This window comes from Rutilus rutilus (assembly GCF_951802725.1).
Source record: "Rutilus rutilus genome assembly, chromosome: 16".
Taxonomy (NCBI): Eukaryota; Metazoa; Chordata; class Actinopteri; order Cypriniformes; family Leuciscidae; genus Rutilus; species Rutilus rutilus.
Window position 1 is genome coordinate 34240370 of NC_140224.1, and position 19447 is coordinate 34259816.

General features: G+C 38.6%; 2 protein-coding genes across 3 annotated transcripts in view; one reads left to right on the forward strand and one right to left on the reverse strand.

Annotated features, from left to right (window-relative positions):
- The window catches only part of insyn2a (inhibitory synaptic factor 2A), a 51478-nt gene extending 40486 nt beyond the window's left edge, over window positions 1-10992 (forward strand). Inside the window, exon 4 of the mRNA XM_084434639.1 lies at window positions 10077-10992. Coding sequence (XP_084290765.1) covers window positions 10077-10260 — 184 coding nt within the window. The 3' untranslated portion in view covers window positions 10261-10992. The remainder of the gene's footprint in view (window positions 1-10076) is intronic.
- Window positions 1-19447, reverse strand: part of dock1 (dedicator of cytokinesis 1) — a 239870-nt gene that overhangs the window by 128055 nt on the left and 92368 nt on the right. The gene's annotated exons all lie outside the window — the stretch shown is intronic.

Below are 19447 nucleotides of genomic sequence, written 5' to 3' on the forward strand. Positions count from 1 at the left end.
TCACGATCATCCCATGTTCAGAGCTCTTCTGACCAGCCAGAGAAGCTGGACTGAACCGCACAGAGCGCAGACACACACACACACACACACACACACACACACACACACACACACACACACACACACACACACACACACACACACGACGCCGGCGTGGAAATACCATTAGAGCCGAGCTGAAGGGAGTGGAGATGATTACATTACAGAGATGTTTAAACGCTCAGCGCAGAGACACCGGGAGATCTCTCTTTCTCTCGCACACTCTCTCCTCTCCTTTATGCCAGAGTAATGATGTTCTCCATGCTAACACAGGAACTCTGGCTTTATTCAGAGCCGGCTGGTTGCTATAGATACTACGGTGATACCACAGTGAAGCTGGTGGGTGTTGAGAGTGTATTGTGTGTGTGTGTGTGTGTGTGTGTGTGTGTGTGTGTGTGTGTGTGTGTGTGTGTGTGTGTGTGTGTGTGCACACTTTCGAGAGATACGGTTTAATCTGTAGATAGAGCGAAGCAAAGTATGATGGACAGCTGTATTAATACCTTACAAACCGAGAGAAAGGAGCAAGCAAAAAATAGGAATGCAAGATATTTCTGTACAATATATCACAATCTGCATTATTAGAATTTTGTGATTCCTTTTTTTTTGTTGTTTTTTTACTGAAAAAATATTTTTTGACTATATTCCTTTCTCCGCCTGGGTGCAAAAATACTAGCCAGCTAGAGATTGGAGCTTTAGATCGTGTGGTGAAAAAGTACAAATTTACAATATAAGCAATCTTGTTTGAGTTCAAACTTATGATTTCTAAAAAAAAAAAAAAAAAAAAAAAAAAGAAACTTTTTACAAACCTGTACAAAACTCATGCACCTCGATGTTCTGAGTGGTTTCTGGGCTGTTGCTAGGCAGTTGTTAAGACATTCTGATTGGTTGCTAGGGTGCTGCTAGGTGCTTACTGGCCAAAAAAGTCTCACGATCACGTCTTTATGAAGTTAGGATGGCTAGATATGTAAGCGACTCTTTTACAATGGCCATACCAACGCAGAGTGAAAAACTGTAGTCCAGTTCCTTGGAAAGGTAAAACTACTTGTCTCTTCACACAAATAAATGTTATTTAGAAATGATTTAAAAATGTAATTAATAAGTAAATAAATAAACGTAAATATAAATATAAATAAATAAATAAACAAACAAACAAACAAAATCTACAACAAGTATTTAACAATTATTAAAATAAATGCATAATTTAAATGCAATAATTTACACAAGTATATAAATAAAATAAATAAATAAATAATGTAAATAAATACATTTAAATATATACACCAGTAAATCAATAAACAACAACAACAACTACTATTATTTTTTTTAAATGATTTAAAATTACATAAAATACATACATTTAAATACATACATTTAAATACATGCATAATGTAAATATATACACAAATAAATAAGTAAATAAATCATTTAAATTATGTAATTAAATAAATACATTTAAATATATTTACCAGTAAATAAATAAACAACAGCTACAAGTATTATTGGGGTGGTGTGGCGCAATGGATAAGACACATGCCTTTGGTGTGAGAGACCCGGGTTCGAATCCACTGTGAGACACCAATGTGTCCCTGAGCAAGACACTTAACCCCTAGTTGCTCCAGAGGCGTGCGACCTCTGACATATATAGCAATTGTAAGTCGCTTTGGATAAAAGCGTCAGCTAAATGAATAAATGTAAATGTAAATGTAAAAATTATTATTTTAAAAATGATTTAAAATGACAAAAAAATAAATACATTTAAATAAATATATGATTTAAATAAATACACAAATAAGTAAATAAATAAATAAATACAAATACAAATACAAATAATTTAAATTTAAATATATAAATAATTTAAATAAATAAATAATTATTTCTCTTTAAAAAAAAATATTATTAAAAAGTAAATAAGTAACTTAAAACAAACAAATAAATGTACTGGGGTGAAATATGTGGCGAACTACAGACGATGGAGAAAAACATGAACAGACTCTTCCTAAACATGTCAGTTGAAGTTAACATGTTTATATCAGTTACCTGAATAACAACACATCTGGTTTAATATCACATACATCTGAATTGATCTTGTATGCATGTATAATCAAAATGACCATAATCTTCCAATACGTTGCTCAGACATTTGCACCCTTGCATAAAGTGTGTTTTCTGGTCTAAACGTGCGCAACAGTGAAGCCAGCCGGCTTTGGCAGAAACAAATTACCAGGTAAACTCTCAGTATCAAACATTTCTCAGAGTATCCCAAGTACAAACACACGGTAGTTCGAGTGAGTCCTCTACAACCACCAAGAGATGGAAGTGATGGAGCCGATGCCAAAAAAATATAAATAAAAATAAAGGAAATGAAAGCATCTTGCTTTGTGAAAAAAATAACAAAAACAAATGAAAGGAGCATGTTTAGGTATCACACATCCAACAGAGAGAGAGAGAGAGAGAGAGAGAGAGAGAGAGAGAGAGAGAGAGAGAGAGAGAGAGAGAGAGAGAGAGAGAGAGAGAGAGAGAGAGAGAGAGAGAGAGAGAGAGATATGATTATCTGGTCACGCTGTCCCTCTGTTAATGAGACCCGAGCCAGGCCTTCAGAAGCTCCACATCTCCCTCCTGAAGGCCTCGACCTGCACTCTTTATCTCTGCGTGTGTTTGTGCGTTCCTCTCCTTCTAACGAGTGTCAGTGACGCGCGACGGGCCTGCGGGATCCGGTCGGGCGAGCGCTAACAAACATGACAGACGGCAGAACGTCTCGTAAAGCGATTTGGAATCAGAGCAGGCGAAGCTCGACCCAAACCCCCGGCGGTCCACATCAAACGCCTCACAGACATGAGCTCGATGAGTGATGAGAGGGCATCTGGTGCTAATGAGAGACAGATTCACTTTCACTGGGGTGTCAGTCTGTTGTCTCTGGCACAGATACGCTTCCTTTCCAAAGCCAGAGTCGCACACTGACACAAACACAACACATTTACAAATCCTTCCAATTCTCACCAGAGACCAGCCAGCTAATTAAGCTAACAAACTTTCACAGCTAAGCAAATAAGATACGAAACAAGAGGCACTGAGGCTGGGCAATGCAGTTATAAAATAAATGATACAGGTCAAATATAACTTGAAAATAAATATTAAAAACCTTCCATTAAATTGAGTGATGAATCAAATGAATCTGTGCATCTTTTGATTCATTCAAACAGAAAGTGAATAACTCCGGATGAATATTGTTTGTCTTACAGGACTTGAATTTCGGCGTGGGATTGCACATTTTACGCATAATTTTAGTTATTCCCGCAGATTTTGTACTCGTACCCAAAGTGTGTGTAGATAAAGCCGCCTCTCAGTACTAAATTCTCGCTTAAACTAAACTTCAGCCGCTAACAAGCTCAAACATGCGAGTCACTAAACAAGGACGAATCATAAAACAATGCCAAATTCAAGCGGCATAAAAGGACAAAATAAAAATTAATTAATTAAAAATCATTGCAATATTTCACAAAGTTGCTTGATTTTATATGACCAGCAAAACCTTTGTAAATATTTGATATATTGCACTAACAGAAAAGGTTTTCAAAATCTATGCATAAAAGTTAATGACTGGAAGAAATTTAAAGGGATAGTTCACCCAAAATTGAAAATTATATAATTAATTACTCGCCCTCGTCGTTCCAAACCCATAAGACTATCGTTCATCTTCAGAACACAAATGAAGATCTTTTTGATGAAATCTGAGAGCTTTCTGTCCCTCCATTGAAACTTTGACGCTTCAAAAAAGGTCATAAAGAGATTGTAAAACTAATTGAGCGGTTTAGTCCTAATTTTATGAAGAGAGTGAATCGCTTTATATGATGAACAGATTGAATGTAGGCTTAAATTAGCCTAAATTCAATCGGTTCATCAAGAAAGCTCTCAGATTTCATAAAAAATATATTATTTGTCTTCCGAAGATGAGCGAACGTTTTTTGAAACGACATGAGGGTGAGTATGTTCATTTTTGGGTGAACTATCCCTTTAAACAAGACAATTTTTTGTCAAGAAAGTTGAAAACAGAAAACGGATGCGACACTGTCGAGATTGACACCGATGAGTTTAAGATGTGTTTTCTGACGACTTCACCTCTCAGAGACAAAAAGCGTTTGTTCTTCTCTCTCAGCGTCTGATGAACATCAGGTCAGCGTGAGCACTTAACCGCCACACTGATGCGTTTCCTGTGTAAATGTTGCCATGAGGATGGGATGAGAGGGCCTCTACGTTAATGAGCTTAAACAGGAGGAGCAGAGAGAGAGATCAAACCACTCCTCATCCTGAGGGATGAAGGGAAGGAAAGCCTACGCCTCATAAAAGAATACAGCGCTAAGCTGCGTGCAGGGGCAATGAGCAGGGATATACAGCCTTATCAACGGCTTTCAGCTTCTAATTAGCAGCTTAGAAACAGTGAAAAGCGTCGGTCGTGACAACAGTCGTGGGTGGAGAGCAGGAGACAAGGCGAACGATCAATGAAAAATACCACGCAAGCGTCAGAGAGAGAGAGAGAGCGAGGAATCTAGGCCTGTCAGACGAAAACAAGAACGGCTCTGCGTTCACGCTGGCTCGTGTTGCGGTTGCGACGTACTCGACTCTCTAATGCAAATGAAATATTGACGTTCTTTAGACAGCCACTTCACTGCATTGCTCTCTAATGATGCTCTAGTTTATTCTGTGGAGAACCGTATTGATCCAGAGAGAAATATTAAACATTGATTTGTGATCCGAAAGCTAGAAATAGTGAGCACTGTACCGTGTGTCATGCCTCGGCAGAAAAAGGAGCCCGCACTTCAAGTCTGAGAACAAAATTCATATTCCCATTAAACAGAAATATTAAAAGCTTGTGGAGTCAAAAATGTGCTTAATTCTTTAGCAAACTAGAATGATTTCTTCTTTAAGAAAAATAGATAAATCACAGAGAACTCAGGGCTCAACAATAAAGATCAGAGAGCTGTTCGCATTCAAGTATAAATATGGATTACAAAAACCATGTTTGTTTGTTTGTTTTTTGGGTGGTTTTTTTTTTGTGGGGGGGGATATATATATATGTACAGTGAGGAAAATAAGTATTTGAACACCCTGCTATTTTGCAAGTTCTCCCACTTGGAAATCATGGAGGGGTCTGAAATTGTCATCGTAGGTGCATGTCCACTGTGAGAGACATAATCTAAAAAAAAAAATCCAGAAATCACAATATATGATTTTTTAACTATTTATTTGTATGATACAGCTGCAAATAAGTATTTGAACACCTGTCTATCAGCTAGAATTCTGACCCTCAAAGACCTGTTAGTCTGCCTTTAAAATGTCCACCTCCACTCCATTTATTATCCTGAATTAGATGCACCTGTTTGAGGTCGTTAGCTGCATAAAGACACCTGTCCACCCCATACAATCAGTAAGAATCCAACTACTAACATGGCCAAGACCAAAGAGCTGTCCAAAGACACTAGAGACAAAATTGTACACCTCCACAAGGCTGGAAAGGGCTACGGGAAAATTGCCAAGCAGCTTGGTGAAAAAAGGTCCACTGTTGGAGCAATCATTAGAAAATGGAAGAAGCTAAACATGACTGTCAATCTCCCTCGGACTGGGGCTCCATGCAAGATCTCACCTCGTGGGGTCTCAATGATCCTAAGAAAGGTGAGAAATCAGCCCAGAACTACACGGGAGGAGCTGGTCAATGACCTGAAAAGAGCTGGGACAACCGTTTCCAAGGTTACTGTTGGTAATACACTAAGACGTCATGGTTTGAAATCATGCATGGCACGGAAGGTTCCCCTGCTTAAACCAGCACATGTCAAGGCCCGTCTTAAGTTGACCATTTGGATGATCCAGAGGAGTCATGGGAGAAAGTCATGTGGTCAGATGAGACCAAAATAGAACTTTTTGGTCATAATTCCACTAAACGTGTTTGGAGGAAGAAGAATGATGAGTACCATCCCAAGAACACCATCCCTACTGTGAAGCATGGGGGTGGTAGCATCATGCTTTGGGGGTGTTTTTCTGCACATGGGACAGGGCGACTGCACTGTATTAAGGAGAGGATGACCGGGGCCATGTATTGCGAGATTTTGGGGAACAACCTCCTTCCCTCAGTTGGGTTGGGTCTTCCAACATGACAATGACCCGAAGCACACAGCCAGGATAACCAAGGAGTGGCTCTGTAAGAAGCATATCAAGGTTCTGGCGTGGCCTAGCCAGTCTCCAGACCTAAACCCAATAGAGAATCTTTGGAGGGAGCTCAAACTCCGTGTTTCTCAGCGACAGCCCAGAAACCTGACTGATCTAGAGAAGATCTGTGTGGAGGAGTGGGCCAAAATCCCTCCTGCAGTGTGTGCAAACCTGGTGAAAAACTACAGGAAACGTTTGACCTCTGTAATTGCAAACAAAGGCTACTGTACCAAATATTAACATTGATTTTCTCAGGTGTTCAAATACTTATTTGCAGCTGTATCATACAAATAAATAGTTAAAAAAAATCATACATTGTGATTTCTGGATTTTTTTTTTTAGATTATGTCTCTCACAGTGGACATGCACCTACGATGACAATTTCAGACCCCTCCATGATTTCTAAGTGGGAGAACTTGCAAAATAGCAGGGTGTTCAAATACTTATTTTCCTCACTGTATATGTATATGTATATGTATATGTATATGTCCATCCATCCAAATTTTTTTTTTTTTTTTTTTTACAAACATTCATGGTGCACTCACCGTCAATGGAAATGTTTGGAATGTAAAAATCAGCATCCGATTTGAACATAAAAAGCATCTCTCCAGCAATATGAAACAACAAAGTGCAATCATCAACCACCAAATGATCACCGACTGCGAGAAGCTCTCAGAGAACCTCTAAGAGCTTGTTCAAAGAGCTTCTTGAGACTTATTGAGGTAATGAGTGATTCGTACGTCTCTCTGTAGCAAGAACATGGTCATATTGATAAGGGCATAATTACCAGGTTGTGCTGCGTGATTAATTTGCTAATTGCTGCATTGCGCTGTGCATGAATGCAAAGGCCAGACACACAACGAACAAACATGCTGAGTCCTCAATAACACACACACACACACACAAACACACACCTTACATAACCTTTCACTTTCAGGCCAAACACTCGCTGTTAAACAGATTCAAACGCTGCTTTAAATATAGACTGGCTAACAATATGCAATTCAGTGCATTTGAAATGAACATGCCTCTGAAAGATGCTTTGTACAATCTAGTGCATGAAATCAACAGGAAAGCAATGCATTTCTCCGTCAAGTGATTGAAAGACCGACTTCATTTCACATGTTGAATGGCAGCTCTCTGGGTGGCGTCTGCAAAATAAACGCCATCAATGCTGATGCGTCACATCTGAAAATGCATTTTGAACGGGCGTTTGGGATATAGAGAGTGTTAAATGTCTCTTTCTATCTGTTAATCTGAACGCTCTGTCAGCGAGACAGGAATACCAGTCTCTTTCACTGAAATTACCACAGAGAAACATATTGCTTTTTCCGTGTCTCAGGAACTATTGATAACTGAAAATCTAAACATTTCGACAGGATGTTTTTTTTTTTCTGGGAGAGAAAAATGGGAGAGAGAAACCTTTCAAAAAAGTAAAGTAAAAAAAATATTATATTCACAGAAATGTACCATTAACCTACGTTTACATATGAAGACTGGATCTTCTAGCAAAAGATTTTAAACATTAAGGCGTTGAAGGTCATGCTTCATCAAGTACTGTGCATAGTTTAAGCCAAGATTGTATTCACAGTCTCTCATACCATTTATTAAATCAAATCTATTATATTTAAGTATAGCCAGTCCCTCCAGGATTTCACGATTTTTTTTTGTGATTTTTGTGATCAAAATGACTGATTTTGTGGTGGTAATTTCCAGAAATTTGCGAAAAATTGCTATTTTTATATTTTATAATTAGGACATCACATTTACCATAATAGTATTATGTCAGATGCACAATAGTCATACATGACACAAATCACAAACAAAATGCATAAAGCTTGTTTATTTTGGTCTAATCAAATTATCATCAAATTAACTTTTAAAACAACCTATGGGCAATTTTTCTACCTGACCTATGTAAATATTAACAGCAGGTGTAGCAATTTATACTGTAGAACTGTGTGTAAATCCTGAGTTGAGGGGTCCTGAGCTGCAGAAGGCAACCACTTAACGTTACTTATAGTGCGGCGTTTTGCATGGCTTTCCCACTGCGTATAGCTAAGCAACACAAAGTGACCGTTCGAAAGGGAACTACTCGGTTACTATCGTAACCTCAGTTCCCTGAGAGTAGGGAACGAGTATTGCGTAGGCGGCCGCACTATAGTAACCTGGCAAGTTGTCGCTTCAGTCGTTAAACCTGCTAAAATGGTGTTTTTCGGGGACTAATATCATAGACAGTAAAAGAATAATATAGGCTAAGGCCGCGCCCGCGCCATTGGATGTGCAGTTGCCGCAGCACAGCCAATGAGTGAGCCAGACACTCACTGTGCTAGCTGTGCAGCTGCAAGATGCGTTTTACATTGTAGGCTTCAGTAAATCGAGGAAAAGGAGTTTCCCCTTTTCCGCAACATCTGTATCCACGTAAAAATGCATTGAAACTTTAATTAAACTAGAGATGTTTCAATTGGGTGATTATAATTTAATGTTTTGTGAGGTCTTTTTCATTTTTGTGATTATTTTGCGGTTAAATTAGGAATTATGCAGGATCGCAAAAAAAATGCGCATTTTTTTTTTATTTTGCGTTGTATTCAGCGATCGTGTAATCGCGAAAAACTGGAGGGACTGTATAGCTATAAGCCACAAGGTCTCTTGCATCAGAATGATTTTACATTAAGGGGTGTTTTAAGGAATGACATATAAATGAACTATAAATAAAAAATAAAAATGCTGAAACAAATTAATAATACATTTACATACTGATGTTTACTAATATCTAATTAATCATTTATTCAAAATGCATCTTGCAATTTTTCATACTCGCTCGACTATTTAAATCTACCAATAATGAATAACGCACAGCAAAATGAGTAAATATGGTAAAAAAAAATGCTGTTTTTGATTATGTATCCCTTCATCGTTATAATTAAATAAATTAAAGTGTAGCATTATATCAACCATCAGTCACAATCAGCTCTCAAGTTGCCTTGTCAATTCATTTTTTCTTCAGAAAACAAAAGGACTTTAAAAATGGCTTATCCAATCACATTTCAGAACTCGAAATGTAAAGATGTGATGAAATCCAGCATTCAGGACTGTACGTGCACAAACACTCTCTCCTTCAAGGGACAGAAGTTTGTTCAGTCTGCTAAAGTGATATAATCCCTCGCTCACACACATTCACTCTTTCACCCCATCTCTCCATCTCTGCTCTCTAATCGTGGAGTTTAATGTGACTCATCATCCCAGGGATCAGATGTGTAGTGGACGCTGGATTATCTCCGGCACATAAATCCCACAATGCAACACCCGTAGGGACCGAATGCACCCAGAAGAAGGAGCTTACACACACACACACTTATCTTTACACAGCCAGGGACATCAACTCTATAAACTATTTTCTACAGGGACACTGAGAGAGAGAAACCATTCTTAGCCAAAACTGAAGTGAGATTAATTTGCGCTTAATTCGATTAATCTGCACATCACGTAATTAATTTGATAAAAAATGTGAACCACTTGACATTTCTTGGTCTTATTGTGCATGATTCATATATAAGATACTATTACATAATAGCCAAATATCAATTTAGGCACTGTTTTAGCACACTTGCATTTGGTTCTGGCACTGTTCATGATCTAATGAATTGTCAATGGATAAAACACTCATTAAATACACTGATTCACTCAGGAATGTCATAATATTGAAGTAAACTGTACAGAAAAAATACTTTTGCTTGACAAATAAACCCTTTCTACCGTGTTCCTGAGCGCATCTGACGCTCTCACTGTGGTGTGCATGTGGAGTTGTGCTGAGTTTGCCTGTTTTCTCTGTGCTGCAGTGTGGAGCTGGACTTTAAACTGCAGGAAGATAAGCTACAGCCTCTGATGAAGAGATTGTGTCCCACGGAGGAGTCCCTGTTCCCCCCTCTGCCCTATCCTCAGGAGACCATCGGCTCCACGCCCAAACGCAAGTCCAAAGCGGAGGCCAAGAAACACGCGCGCTGGAAACTCTGGTTTCTGTGACCGCAGGATTACATACACCGCTTTATTATGCTTTTGATCATATTTTCAAGAAGGGAGTACGACAGAATGCAACGCTCCATGTGCATCTGTTCACTTGCTTAGTTATGCCCGTTTTTGATCAGGATGAAACGGGAAAATCCTATCGGTTTGATTTTTTTCTTCGGTACTTTATGGATGCGAGTACTGAACTTGGTTTGGAAATATCGCAGCCAGCACTGAAAAAATAAAATGTATGTATATTTAACAGAGAGAAAAAAAAAAAGAAAAAAAAAAAAGGAATTTGCTTCCGGAAAAAAGGAGTAATGAAACTATTTCCCTCAAGCAGAGCGTGAAATTATTTTAAGAGAGTGAGAGACATAACTGGATCGTTGACAAATCTTGCTTTACAATTATTATTTCTTTTTTGCTCCTCATCCTGCTAAAGGTTTGGAAAATCAGGAGGATATTTAAAACACAAACAAGACACAAGCTTTTCATTTTGGTCTTCTCTTCGACACACGGAAATCGACGCAATCGCAGCATTAAATCGAAGCACAACTCTTCAGATGCACTGGATGATGATTCTCACAGAGGACTTCATGGATTTAAAACTCACTAGAGGATGTAATTATTTGCAGATCAAACCGGTCACAAGTGCAAGTCACAACTAATTCATTATATGGGATTTATATGGAAATAATCTTACAAGCCTCTGTGAATTCATATAAACTTTCATATACTATTATTACCAGGAAGGAAAAAAAAAGAAAAAAAAAGGAAAAAAGTATGACTTATTTTTCTATATTCTTAATAATCACACATTTAAAGATTTTCTAGAAACACTATATATAAGCTTCTCACACTTATTGGATTATTGAAATTATAGGAAGCGTTTTCAGATCAGTGTCCGTTCATTTTAAATGATTTAATTTCAAATAATGTTCTTCTAATACAACTAGAGACATAACCATGGAAACAACGGTAAATGTTTACCTTTCTGTGACAGGAAGTCATGTGATACACAGTCACCAATCACACTAGACTCTGATGAACTGATCTGCATATGGAAACAAGACGATTTAACAGGATCTAAATGTCACAGATTGACCTCTTGGTGCAATATATATATATATATATATTAAAAAAAAAACTACAAAGCTGAACAGTTTGTAGAGTTGCAGGAAAGTAGATTAAATTGATATTTTAACGTTTTAAATTCATTTTTAATGTATTTTTACTTAAAAATTTAGGTAGAATCCCTAGAGTGTGACATCACGTCCTGTCTAGTGTGACCGCACTCTTGACATCTGCACTGAATCAAACAATGTTCCTATGGAAAAGAAAAATGATGAAGAACACCAGAGCCAGTAAGGTATCGTGGAGCGTGTGTGTGTGTGTGTGTCGCGGGTCTTACGGGAGGTCATTGAAAGTCTGAGATCGTAATGAGAGCAGGTCGACTCGTCTTTTCCATTACAATGTTCAGAAAAGAAATTCAGACACAGGTGAACAAAAACATGTTCAGGTGATATTTCAAAAGAAACAAAGAAATTATATATTCCTTAAAATTAAGTGAAAATGAAACCAACATTCTTTTGCGCATTGTGGCTTTATTTTTTTATGACAATTAAACACATTTTCCCCAGAATTGTATGTGTGTGTGTGTGTGTGTGTATATATACACACACAGAGTATACGCTGTCGGACGGAAACCTTGTATCTCTAGATTTTGGTCACTCTTTACGTCTGTCTGTGGGTTTTGCAAATATTTAACCACTGAAAAGTATTAAATAGAGCTTGTGACCAAACCTCGTAACTCCATTGGATCCTCAAACTGTCAGTCAAACCTTATAACTCTGCTCACCTCTATCGTGAATGGGGTGCCACACACATTTACATACACACAGCGTCTCTGCTTGTTTGCAATGCAAGGGTAAATAAAGAACTGGTTCTTTGAATAAGTACAGCATATTTTTTTACTCAAGAAACACTACACACATACATATACATACATTATATATACATATACAGTGGGGAGAACAAGTATTTGATGCACTGCCGATTTTGCAGGTTTCTCCTACTTACAAAGCATGTAGAGGTCTGTAATTTTTTATCATAGGTACACTTCAACTGTGAGAGACGGAATCTAAAACAAAAATCCAGAAAAATCACATTGTATGATTTTTAAATAATTAATTTGCATTTTATTGCATGACATAAGTATTTGATCACCTACCAACCAGTAAGAATTCCGGCTCTCACAGACCTGTTAGTTTTTCTTTAAGAAGCCCTCCTGTTCTCCACTCATTACCTGTATTAACTGCACCTGTTTGAACTCGTTACCTGTATAAAAGACACCTGTCCACACACTCAGTCAAACAGACTCCAACCTCTCCACAATGGCCAAGACCAGAGAGCTGTGTAAGGACATCAGGGATAAAATTGTAGACCTGCACAAGGCTGGGATGGGCTACAGGACAATAGGCAAGCATCTTGGTGAGAAGGCAACAACTGTTGGCGCAATTATTAGAAAATGGAAGTTCAAGATGACGGTCAATCTCCCTCGGTCTGGGGCACCATGCAAGATCTCACCTTGTGGGGCATCAATGATCATGAGGAAGGTGAGGTATCAGCCCAGAACTACACGGCAGGACCTGGTCAATGACATGAAGAGAGCTGGGACCACAGTCTCAAAGAAAACCATTAACACTACGCCGTCATGGATTAAAATCCTGCAGCGCACGCAAGGTCCCCCTGCTCAAGCCAGCGCATGTCCAGGCCCGTCTGAAGTTTGCCAATGACCATCTGGATGATCCAGAGGAGGAATGGGAGAAGGTCATGTGGTCTGATGAGACCAAAATAGAGCTTTTTGGTCTAAACTCCACTCGCTGTGTTTGGAGGAAGGAGGAGGATGAGTACAACCCCAAGAACACCATCCCAACCGTGAAGCATGGAGGTGGAAACATCATTCTTTGGGGGTGTTTTTCTGCAAAGGGGACAGGACGACTGCACCGTATTGAGGGGAGGATGGATGGAGCCACGTATCAAGAGATCTTGGACAACAACCTCCTTCCCTCAGTAAGAGCATTGAAGATGGGTCGTGGCTGGGTCTTCCAGCATGACAACGACCCGAAACACACAGCCAGGGCAACTAAAGAGTGGCTCCGTAAGAAGCATCTCAAGGTCCTGGAGTGGCCTAGCCAGTCTCCAGACCTGAACCCACTAGAAAATCTTTGGAGGGAGCTGAAAGTCCGTATTGCCCAGCGACAGCCCCGAAACCTGAAGGATCTGGAGAAGGTCTGTATGGAGGAGTGGGCCAAAATCCCTGCTGCAGTGTGTGCAAACCTGGTCAAGAACTACAGGAAACGTATGATCTCTGTAATTGCAGACAAAAGTTTCTGTACCAAATATTAAGTTCTGCTTTTCTGATGTATCAAATACTTATGTCATGCAATAAAATGCAAATGAATTACTTAAAAATCATACAATGTGATTTTCTGGATTTTTGTTTTAGATTCCGTCACTCACAGTTGAAGAGTACCTATGATACAAATTACAGACTTCTACATGCTTTGTAAGTGGGAAAACCTGCAAAATCGACAGTGTATCAAATACTTGTTCTCCCCACTGTGTGGGTGTATATATATATTTATATATATAATACATATCTTTTATGTATTTGAGGATCAGAGAATAGTCATTTGTTGTCATTTAATCATAGTTAATACGGTTTTAAATAGCCTGTGCGTAGCACTGCATTTTTTAATAACATGAGATTTTGGCCAAATGACAGAAAACACTGAGCATCCACATAACTACAGTAAACGTAATAACCTGTAAGTTGATGAAAACGTAATGCGATGCACTTGAAGTAATTCTGATGATGGACAAAACACGCATGTCTGTAATTCTCTGAAATTCGCTGGTCAAAAACATCATAACTCCATTTGAGCTTGATGTTGGTAAAACGTTAATAATCTAATGACACATGCAAGTGTCTGACCACATATAAAGCCACATTATAAACTTTGACAACACAGTGTTTGATTAATTAAAAAACAGTGTTTTTCCATTTCCTGAAAAGTAGAGATATTTGCAGTTTCTGTCCGACAGTACCGACATATAAATATATATAATAAATCATGTATTTAAACAAATTTTGCATTAATTTAAAGTAATGAGTATTGCTGGGGAAAAATATTTAATTGTAAAATTAAAGTTAATACAACCGCTTTTCTTTTTTTTTTTTTTTGCCGTGAGATTCACTCATATGGCCAAAAACAGAGAAAGATGAAGAAACATGAAAAAGAGTATAAAATGGAGCACAGAGAGTCAGAGCGATACGGACATAAAGAATCACACACAACCTGCGAAGCTTAAACATCTCTCTGCTTCAGCTGACACACCAACAGTCTACAGGGAGAAGATGCCTTGTTCTTTCCTGACAACATACAAGTCACATTCACACTGCACAGTGACAAACTCATTTATCGAGTCGAGACGTGATTTGCTACCACTGGACCTGCAAAAGTGAAACACACATCTCAAACGCATTAACTTGTTCAGTCTGATTCTGTACACACTTTGTGGATTTAATGAACATTCAGTTTTCACTTTCAGTGAGTGAAATGCAATGCAGTCGTTATTCCCATATATATCAGAACTCTGCGTGCACAGAAACGGGTTAAAGAGACAGCCGTACTGAAAATCAAACACCCCTTTATATCGGAGAGTAAGTTTAATTGATGAAAATATCTAGCAAATCAGGGCTAAAAATCATCTCAAACAATACTGATTTCAGCCCACAGAACGAAAACACAAGAGCAAAGCATTCTGGGAATGTCACGTCAGAGGACAAAAGCAGAGTCCCATCCAGAGATATGTGCCAAAGTCTTTTAAAAAGGGCAAAATAAACCACTTCACGGAGAGGAAAAAACCCATTTCCACTGAATTGACTGAATCTCCCTCTGGTGTGTGTCGGCAACTTCAGAAACACAGGACGAGCCGTCCCCTCGTACCACAACAGTTGTGATTCTCAATAGCTCTACTGTAGCCTAAAGAGACGATTAGATGTTTTTTTCTGTTCCTTAAAAAGTGCAATTGATTTATTATGTGCAATATTGTGTATTTTATACAGTTTTTAAAACTATTTACTATACAAAAATAAAACATGAAAAATACAAAGAGTGGCTCTATTATCTGAGTACTGGGAAATCTGTCTGTACAATGCATTTCATAGTACTTTTTATCCACAGGCATGCATATGAATTAATTTAATTAAATTTTGAAAAATGGTTATAAAAATAAAAATAACACTGACTTTTCTATGGTGGTTCTCACGTCAGTATTGTGTAGTGTAGAATTTCACTGGAAATGTGGCGATTTTGGGACACTACTGTCATGCTGCAGATGCTAATTGTTGGAATGTGTAATTACTGTATGTGAGAAAAGTGGAATCTCAAATATCTCGTCCACCATGATGTCGCCCACCCAGATTAGACGAGATAAGAATAAACTCACTGCAGTGATCAGCGAGGAGGGGAAAAAATAAATACAGAAATAAATAAAAATACAGATAGGCAACATGCTGACTGCGATTCCCTCCAGATGGCAACCGCAAGTTCATAGGATTGATTCTGTGGAATTACTTTTACTGCGCGTCTGTACATGCATATCACACATATTGGCTAAACAAATATTGAGAACAAAAATACTGAGCTATAACACAAAGAACCACCAAACACATGTAAATGCAGATGAGAAGCTGTGCTAAGCCACCTGTTTTTATTTATTTATTTATTTGTCAAAGGGATCCTCAATGTATTTCTCTCTCTCTCTTTCTTACTTTCATTCCCCGAAGCAAAGCAAAAGACACTCTGAGAGTTATTAAAATTCTCCAGGTCACAATGAAGGAGTTTGTGTGCGTTTGTGTTTATTAAGCCGGGAATTCCCATGCAAGCTTGCAGCGGCAACCATTCAGTATTTCCCTTGCGAGAGAGTTTGAAAAACTCATCTGAAATGCACTTAAAGGAAGACAGTCAGCAAAAACCTTCAGATAGAAATAAATCAATCCGAAGAGCCTCTCTATCATCACAAATGTATATTTAATGCACTGAGAATGTGGTGAGAATGTAAATCTAAGAGGATTTTGCTGCACTGATGCTGCAGACGGCACCTGCTGTCAGTCCTGAAATTACAGTCACACAGAGCAGCCAATCAAAAGCCTTGTTCCTCCACCTGGCCCCTCCTACTGCAGAGGAATGGGAGGGGCTGAAAATACTCTGAATACATACAAGCACAGATCCTGATAAAGACAAGACTGCATATTAGAGAGAAAACCCTACTGAAAGGCGTAGATGAGGCTCTTGAATGCAACAAAGACAGAGAAAAGACTAAAAATACTAACATCAGACATAAAAAGATCATAAAATGCAAGCCAAAATCATGCAAAACTCATTGCCATGATGCTATAGTGAGCTGCTAAGCAGTTGTTTGAGTGGTTTTTAGGGTGTTCTAGAAACAGGGCATTGCTTTGGTTGCATTAGTGTATATTAGGTTGGTGGTTACTTGCCCAGGTCAAAATAGCTCCCTCAAGTTTCTACAATATTCTGTATTGGGATCCTCCATCCACGGGACCTTTAGACTCATTACACTGTCAAATTGTGAATTCCTCTCTCCAATAGTACCTCTCCAACAAACCACACAATTACACATTATTCATGGTTGATAATCAAGAACGATCTGTAGGATTCAGACTTTTTGAAGTTTTTCTTTACTGTAAGTGCACATCAGCATGCAGGACGTGTGTGGTTGTGCTGATCAGACTCATTTGAATTCTAGACTCACATGCAGCAAAACCACAGAGAAAAGTTAATGCATAAATCTGAATCTAAGCAACAGAGCCCTGACGAACAAGGTCACAGAGGAAGAGCAGCCTACAGAGACCACACACACACACACACACTAAATGTACTATCAATCTACACACAATCCTGAAAACTGAAACTGCAACACATGCATTCTTAAACATGCTCAGCCTATACATAACAGCATACATATTCAAAATCACAGAGAGACAAATCTATAATTCTGAGACCTCCAGATACTGAAATTCAGCATTAAACAATGACATTTTTACATGTCTCAAAGCAGGGGGTGCTATTTGAGCCTTCAGCGATGCTCTGAAATGGCTTAAAAATGGTTCAACCAACATTTCAACCATTGATAGCCAATGATAGTATACTTTTGAAAGGCTACGCCTTCGACTGTATGCATACGCTAGCGTACACGTAAAAAAAAAGAAAAAAAAAAGTATACTTTGAGCTTAAGTTGCTTTGGCTAAAAGCATAAGCCGATGCTCCCATACTCACAATTTCCCTGTACAAGACAGAGGGATTTACTGCAAATGTCAGAGAAGAGTATATGTACCCTGAGAGCAATGAATGGGCGTTATATGACGTGACCATTAGGATTTGAGTGTCCGGAGACCTTGCAACATAAGCAGGGTAGAAAGAGTGTATTTCATGCATATGGCTGTAAGCACATATGGTGCAATGCTGCCAATTCAGATCCAGCAATCCAGTGACTTCACCATGAAATCAAAATTGAATTTTTTAATAGAATATTGTAGTGTTTATTATAAATGATTTATCTATCTACATCATTATTCTTTCAAAGTAACTCCCCCTCTCTCTTGCAGAGACATCTCTTCTCCTCTCTGATGATGTGTTCACCAGATTGCAAATGTTTATTACTTTTATATTTTTGCATTTTGGCTTATGCTTCTAACCAAAGCAACTTACATTGCACCAGGGCAGGGGTGGGCAATTAATTTTTACAAGGGGCCACATGAGAAACCTGAATCGTGTCAGAGGGCCACACCAACAATAACACTTAATTCTGCTCAGCTTTCTTCCATTGTACAATTCCCTAAATTATATATTATGAATAGCCGGTACTGGTAATCAGTAGAATAAAACTAAAATAAAATTCTGTTTATATTAGGTGTGAAATTGAAAATTTGTGAAAAGTGAAATTGTGGTGTGTAGGTCTAATAAAACAAAAACAATCACTGAATCAGTGCAATTTAATTTGAACTTGTTAATCTTCAAAAACAAAGAATAGCCTAACAAAAGGTTTATAGAAATGTAACAACAGTGCGCCTTATAATCCGGAGCGCCTTATATAAAAAGTAACAACCGCTGACTTAAACCTTGTTTATACTGTCGCCTGGCAACAGAGCGCGAGCCTCCACTGAGTGCGCGCGCAACTCCCCAAACAGACGAGGCATTTATACTTGACACAGCTGTTTTGTTTTAGACTGAACACCAGACCATACAACTGATTTAGACGCGCAAACTGGGTGCTGGTGTGATGAACTAATATCCGTCTGCTCGGGCAGATTCAAACTCAAAGTCGTGCATCTTCGGATGCGGAGGCGCGCGCGCTGTTAAGCCGAATCTGCCCGAGCAGACGGATATTAGTTTTTTTTATTACCTTCGCGCTCATGCGGACGCGTCGAGTTTGACTGCAGTATCTTCTATTCTATGCGCCTTATAATCCGGTGCGCCTGAAAACAGTTCTAAAATAGGCCATTCATTGAATGTGCGCCTTATAATCCGGTGCGCCTTATAGTGCGGAAAATACGGTAGATATTTTTATAATCTATGTTGGGCCGGACAGGGACACACAAAGGGCCGGATGTGGCCCGCGGGCCGTAATATGCCCAGGTCTGCACCAGGGGATCAAACCCATGACCTTGGCTTTACTAACCCCAGGCTCTACTGTATACACACATGGTCAAAAAACAAAAATAACATGAATTATCTATATTGAGCAGAATTTTAAAGTCTACTTTCGCTGTTTGTCTTGAAACATGAAAACTCCAGTCTCCATTAAAGGAGAACTCTGGTCAATTTTAACATTGAGCTAATTTTTTTGTAAATTTGGAGTGCTGTCAATACAGAGAACAACGACAAAAATCGGTGTTGCCTACACCGTGTTATCCTCGTTTTAAAATTTGCACCCTATTGACTTCAATGGGGCAAGTTTTAAACCTGCTTTTAGCCTCTTAACATCCTTGATGTGTCATTACAAGTGCACAGGTCATGTGAGTGATTCCTTCAGAGTGATCACGGGTGAATCTAATTGTCGATTGTCGAGTTTACACGCATAGGTTTAGTTACCTATGATCACGCACGTGAACTCGACA